The 7,552-nt window shown below is 35.2% G+C and overlaps 1 protein-coding gene across 1 annotated transcript; it reads left to right on the forward strand.

Moving 5' to 3' along the window:
• Positions 1-482: 482 nt before the first annotated feature.
• LOC123922896 lies at positions 483-2,281 on the forward strand. The gene has a single exon (XM_045975557.1). The coding sequence runs from the start codon at positions 545-547 to the stop codon at positions 2,279-2,281; it is 1,737 nt and encodes a 578-aa protein (XP_045831513.1). The 5' UTR covers positions 483-544.
• Positions 2,282-7,552: the final 5,271 nt, after the last annotated feature.

The raw sequence follows: 7,552 nt of genomic DNA on the forward strand, positions 1-7,552 counted from the left end.
CTCTTTTATAGTGAGTCTGAAATTAAGCTTAGAAACAAATCATCTATATTGTAATTGCTCAAGTCAATACGTGACTATTGATTGAGTGTTGATTGGTCAAGGTGACTAGGAAAGTTCAAAGCTCTAGGAGCTTTGTTAAGTTGTTGATCTTAGGTCAAGATCAAGGTGAATTTGTAAGTATTGGATCTGTAACTTTTAAGTGATTCTAGTGGACAAACTCACAGGAGGTGGGGACTGGACGTAACCCAAAGATTAGGGGTGAACCAGGATAACTCTTTGTGTTTATCTTCTTTCCCTTAAACTTTTATTTTCTGCAACTGTTTTTACACAGCACAGATCATTCTTAGAACGATCTCACTGAGCACAAAAATAATTTTATCACTAACTATTTATTTTGTGACTTGAGTTTAAATTTTAAAAGGGTCACAATTCAAACCCCCCCCTTTCTTGTGAAAAACTTTGCTACTTCAATTGGCATCAGAGCTCTGCCTCTAAAGGTTGAGCATCTAACAAGTGCTTAGAGGAAAAGATTCAGGAAGGAAGTATGTCAAAACCTGCAAAGTTTATTTCAGAAGGTGGATCATCAACTAGGCCACCACTATTTGAAGGAAATGACTACTACTACTGGAAAGATAAAATGGAGCTATTCCTAAGATCACAAGATAACTACATGTGGTCAGTGATTGAAAATGGAGAATACACACCATTGGCAAAAGATTCTACCACTCCAAAGCCTCAAGCTGAATGGACAACCACTGAAGCAGACAGGGTACTTTTAAATACTAAAGCTCAATTATTTATTAAAAGTGCTTTGTGCAGGGAAGAATATGACAGGATCATGCAATGCAAAAATGCTAAAGAAATGTGGGATACTCTCAAAACTCATCATGAAGGAACCAGTCGTGTCAAAGAAACAAGAATTGATATTGGTGTAAGAAAGTTTGAGTTATTTGAGATGAAGGAAGATGAATCCATTGATCAGATGTATGGAAGATTCACTATCATCATAAATGAACTCAACTCTCTTGGAAAAACATACACCACACATGAAAGAGTAAGAAAGATACTAAGATGTCTACCTAAAGAATGGAGGCATATAGTAACAGCCATCACAGAGTCAAAAACTCTCTCTGAAGTTAAAATGGAGGACTTAATTGGTTCTTTAAAAGCTCATGAAGCAATACTTCAAGAGGATAAATCTCCAAAGAAAAAGATGATTGCATTAGATTCTCAATCAGAAGAATGCTTTCAGCAAAATGAAATCTTCTCTAGCAAAGATCTGATTGATGAAGACAATGAAGAAGAATTTGCACTTCTGTCAAGAAGAATTCAAAGACTCATGATGAGAAGGAATCAAATGAGGAGAACATTTCCAAATAAAAGAAATGGTGTAAAATCTGAAGTTGACATGAGCAGAATCCAATGTTATGGATGCAACCAATTTGGACACTACAAAAGTGATTGTCCAAAATTCAAAAGACCTCCTGCCAAGAAATCAATGATGGCAACCTGGGATGAACTAGATGAACTCCCAGAAGAAGAAGAGCAAGAAGCAAATGTATGTCTTATGACAAGATCAGAAACACAAGAGGTAAACCCTGAAACTTGCTCTTCATGTCAAAAAACTGAACACCTCTTTGATAATCTTTTTTATGATAGCTTAAATCTAAATAAAAAATGTGATCAACTTCAGGAAGAAGTAATCAAAATTTCTAAAGAAAAAGATGAATATAAAACTGAAAATGAATTATTAAAAAACATAATTAAAAACATGGAAATTGCTCATAAAAGAAAATTAGAAGAACTTAAAGAAAATCAACAAATTGATTCTAACATACAAGAAGAAAACAAAATACTAAAGAAGAATGTTTCAAAACTTGAAAATGATATAACCAAATTTGTAAAGTCTACTAAAACTTTTGAAAATATTTTAGGATCTCAGAAAAATAGTTTTAGTAAATCAGGCCTAGGTTTTGAAACTTACAATAATCAAAGAATTTACAATAAGTTTTTTGTTCCTAATAAACCTATATACAAATGCTCTTACTGTCATAAAGAAGGACATCTTGAACCTTTTTGTTATAGAAAATCTAGACAACAAAATTATCATAGGAAATACTTTTCAGAACGATCTCAGAACATTCTTAAAAAACAGACTAGAAACTCTTCTTATCAACATAAGAAGAGTCATTATAACACTAACCATCAAGGACCCAGAAAGATATGGGTACCTAAAAGCATGCCAAAAACAAATGCAGGAATGTCTTCTCACAGTCAATAAGAAGCCATGGTACTTGGACAGTGGCTGCTCCAGACATATGACTGGAGATAGACAAAGCTTTCTTTCCTTTGAAAAGAAAGAAGGAGGATCAGTTACTTTTGGTAATAATGAGACAGCTACTATCAAAGGTAAAGGTACAATTGGTAAGATAAACTCTGCTAAAATTGAAAATGTCCATTATGTAGAAGGTCTTAAACATAACTTAATAAGCATTAGTCAATTATGTGACAATGGTTTTGAGGTTATATTTAAACCTGATACATGTGAAATCAAACACTCATCTTCTGACAAAATTCTTTTCAATGGATCAAGAAAGAAGAATGTTTATATCATATATTTAGATGAACTCCCTGATGAATCATGTTTTATGTCTCTTGAAAAAGACAAATGGATTTGGCACAAAAGGGTAGGACATATAAGTATGAAAACCATTTCAAAACTTTCTAAACTTGATCTAGTAAGAGGATTACCAAAGATAAGTTTTGAAAATGATAAGTTATGTGAATCATGTGCAAGAGGAAAACAAGTAAAAAGCAGTTTTAAACTAAAAGAATTTATTTCAACCAAAAGACCTCTTGAATTACTTCACATAGACTTATTTGGACCAGTCAGAACCACAAGTCTTGGAGGTAAGAATTATGGTTTTGTTATTGTAGATGATTATTCCAGATTTACTTGGGTGTTGTTTTTAAAACAAAAAGATGACTCTTTTGAAGCTTTCAAAAACTTTTGCTTAAAAGTTCAAAATGAAAAAGAAACAAAAATTATCTCCATTAGAAGTGATCATGGAGGTGAATTTGAAAACTCTCTATTTGAAACCTTTTTTAATGAAAATGGTATTTCTCATAATTTTTCTTGTCCTAGAACTCCACAACAAAATGGAGTTGTAGAGAGAAAAAATAGAACTCTACAAGAAATGGCAAGAACTATGATAAATGAATCAAATGTGGAGAAGTATTTTTGGGCTGAAGCCATAAACACTGCTTGCTATATCTTGAACAGAGTAACTATTAGAAAAGTTTTAAAGAAAACACCTTATGAAATCTGGAAGGATAAAAAACCTAACATATCATATTTTCATATTTTTGGCTGCTACTGCTACATTCTTAATATTAGAGATAATCTGGGTAAGTTTGACTCAAAATCAGACAAAGGAATATTCTTAGGATATTCTTTAACTTCAAAAGCATATAGAATTTATAACCTAAGAACTCAAGCTATGGAAGAAAGCATGCATGTAAAGTTTGATGAGTTTGAGGAACAAACAACCATAATTGCTGATGAGGAAGAGGAAACTACAAATCAGAAAAGGAAAACTAATGAAATGGAAGAATCCTCACAAGCTCCTCCAAGGACATGGAAAATGGTCAATTATCATCCACAAGAACAAATCATTGGAAGTACAGCAGATGGTGTAAGAACAAGAAGAGCTACTCAGAATAAAGAAAACAATCTAGCTATGATTTCTCAAATAGAACCAAAATCCATAGATGAAGCAATCATAGATGAATCATGGATTGAAGCTATGAAGGAAGAGCTTTTGCAATTTGAAAGAAATGAAGTGTGGAAGCTAGTACCTAAACCTCAAGAAAATTCAATCATTGGTACTAAATGGGTCTTTAGGAATAAACTTGATGAAGAAGGGAAAGTTATAAGGAACAAGGCAAGACTTGTGGCTCAAGGATATAATCAACAAGAAGGCATTGATTATGATGAAACATTTGCACCAGTGGCCAGTAGTTCAAGTTTATGTTGATGATATCATCTTTGGAGCTACAAATGAAACAATGTGTGAAGAATTCTCAACCCTCATGCAAAGTGAATTTGAGATGAGTATGATGGGAGAACTTAGATTCTTTTTGGGTCTTCAAATCAAACAACTTGAAGAAGGAATCTTTATAAGTCAAGAAAAATATGTCAAAGATCTCCTCAAAAAGTTTAAGATGAATGAGGCTAAAATTATGCCTACACCAATGCATCCATCAACAAGTCTAGACAAAGATGAAAAAGGAAAGGATGTATCTGAAAAGGAATATAGAGGAATGATTGGATCACTCCTTTATTTGACTGCAAGTAGACCAGACATTGTCTTCTCAGTAGGGTTATGTGCAAGGTTTCAATCATCTCCAAAAGAATCACATCTCACTGCTGTCAAAAGAATTTTTAGATACTTGGTGGGAACGCCAGATACTGGTCTATGGTACAAAAAGGGTTCACATTTTGATCTTATAGCATATTGTGATGCTGACTATGCTGGGGATAAATTGGAAAGAAAAAGCACAAGTGGAGCATGTCAATTTCTTGGAGAAGCACTTGTAAGTTGGTGTTGCAGAAAACAAAATACCATAGCACTTTCAACAACTGAAGCAGAATATGTGTCTGCTGCAAATTGTTGCTCTCAAGTGATTTGGATCAAAAACCAACTTGAAGACTTCTCATTAAGGTACACAAATATTAAAATTTTATGTGATAATACTAGTGCTATCAATTTATCAAAAAACCCTATTCAGCATTCAAGATCAAAACATATTGAAATAAAACACCATTTCATTAGAGATCATGTTAATAAAAAGGAAGTTGAATTAACCTTTGTGGATACTGAAAATCAGTTAGCTGACATTTTTACTAAACCTTTGGTTGAAGAACGTTTCAATTTCATTAAAGAAAAATTAAAAATTACAAAATGTCCTATCTGAAGAACAGTCTTAGAACGTTCTCTGTTTTCCTTAGGTCTAAAAACATTAGTTTATACTTCTTGTTAAAAGTAATTATTTAAAGATAATAGGCTTTTAAGAAAACCGATTGTACTTCCTACATACCCTTAATTTACTGCATTAATTATTAAAGACAAGTACATCTAGTGTAAGAGCTAGTAAGGCTTATTTTAGAGTTCCAAGGCAAATAGTGTACTCAAGTACACCTACTCCTCTCTTAGCATTCTCAAGGCATTCTCTCTCCCTCTTATCTTCCTCTCTTTAAATTCAAACTAAGTAACTGCTCCTCCATCATTCATCCACCTCCTTCATCAGTTATCTCCCTCATTCTCTCGCAAATTTGAAATGGCTAGAACAAAAAACATCGGCCGATTTCCTGCTCCCATTCCTCCACCTTCTACAGGCAATCAATCACCATCTTTACCACCTGTTCCACCATCTTCTCCAATCTCTGAAACCATCTCTGAACGATTCACTACTGCTCCCAACTCTGATACGGAAATTAACCAACAAAATCAAGCAAATCCCTCAGTGGAATTAGGAAACACTGAGAAGATTATTGCTGAAACAATCATGAAACTCTCTCAGGAAGATGTGTCAAAATCAATTCCTCAATCCTCTATTACTGTTCCAAAACCCTTCATCGTTTACACAAAATCCAAATCCAAATCAACCAAAATTCCTCAAGTAAGAAGATCAGCTAGACTGTTATCTGGTAGTGGAACTAAGAAACCTGTCATAGACAACACCATTTATGAAGTAAATGATAGTGACTCTGAAGAATTGGAAACCACCTCTCTCACTCGGCACACCAAACCCTTATCCCAAATTGTTGAACCGTCCAAATCAACTCAAACCACCAAATCTGCTCCTGTCAAAACAAGAACTCCAAGCAAAGCATTTCTTGATCATCTAGAAAAATATGTTGCTGAAAAAGGAAAAACTTCAAGCTCTGAAGAAGAAGAAGCTGAGAAAAACTCAGATGGAGAAAAAGGGAAATCTCCAGAAATTGAAGAACCAACCTTGACTCAACTGCTGCCCAAGAACATGGTAATCCCTCTCATTCACTACTCTGAAAGAGAAGATTTTGATTTATTCTGGAATGGGAAACCTGTCCCTAGCTGTAGGTATTATGACTTTGCAAACCTAGCTAGTGGGGGTATTGATGTGATGAAGCTTACCGAATCACAGGGTTGGACTCACCTGTTTAGAATGAGAGAAACTGTTTACCCTAGAGTAGTTCAAGCTTTCTATTTCAATGCCAAAGTTGATCCTGAGAATGATCTAATTAAGTCAACCCTTAGGAATGTTGAAATCAAACTAACCCCTGAGATCTTAGGAAAGTATCTCAATCTACCCATTGATGGAGCCAAGTTGATTGGAGACACTTGGTACTCTGAAGCTCAAGTTAAAAAGGAGGATTTAATTCAGGAGATGTTTGTTGCTGAAGGTACAAAATTACCTCAACCACCTGCTTCTTACCTAAAGACTGAATACAAGGTGCTATTCAATATGGTCCAAAACCATATCTTTCCAAGAATAGGTACACGAGAGAAAGTTTATGATGGAGATTTAATGGTTATGCATCATCTGGGAACTGGGAAAAAGCTGAACCTACCCTATGTTATCATTCACAACATGATAGAGGCTGCATCTTCTGGTTCTAAGAAAATCACTCTACCCTATGGAATGCATCTGACTAAGGTTTTTAGAGAATGCAAGGTAGAGCTCAAGAAGGAAAAGAGTTTTAACAACTCTAAAGTGTTTGATTTGAAAAACTTATCTCACATGAAGAAAGCAGCTGATGAACCTACTGTAGGTGAGAAAAGAAAGAGAGAAGTTTTTGAAGCTGACAAAAATTTATCTGCAACTGGTACTGCAGAACAGTCTGAGAACATTCTCAAACTTGCTCCCTCTGCAAATCCAAGCCTAGAACCCACTCCAACAATTTCTGTTCCATTTGTTGATCTTGATGTCTCCCTTGGCTTTGACTCAAGCTTTGGATTAAGCAACCAACCCACTCTTTCCCAAAATGCTGCACAGGTTCTTGAAGGATTGACCACCAATCCGAGGTTCACCAACAAAGCCCTATTCTCTCCACCATTCTATGATTCTCAATCCAGCTCTGATTTTCTTAAAAGCCTGCTTAAAATTCCAAGTCCTGAACCTTCACAACTTCAAATTCCCTTGTACTCTGCTGGTAATTCATTACCCTCCTTTCCACCACACTTTGGCTCACTAAAATCCTTTTGCTCCTCTGGTCAAAACATTGAAGATGCTGCTCCACATGCTGATAATCCTGCTGCTGCTGGTCCTAGCACCAGACCTAAGAGAACCAAAATGGAGAAGGATGTTTCCAAAACCAAGAGAGAAACCACCAAGATTTTGGAAGCTATGATGCAGCAGAACAATCTGCTTATGCATATCATGCTTGAACAACAAAACTATCGCACTTGGCTCTGTAACCATGTTTGTCCTCTTCTCAATATTCCTCATCCTCCAGCCAATCCTCCTCCACACATTCCTGAGTTTCCTCAGCCAGAAAATGATCCATCCT

Source organism: Trifolium pratense, linkage group LG4 (genome assembly GCF_020283565.1).
Source record: "Trifolium pratense cultivar HEN17-A07 linkage group LG4, ARS_RC_1.1, whole genome shotgun sequence".
Classification (NCBI taxonomy): Eukaryota; Viridiplantae; Streptophyta; class Magnoliopsida; order Fabales; family Fabaceae; genus Trifolium; species Trifolium pratense.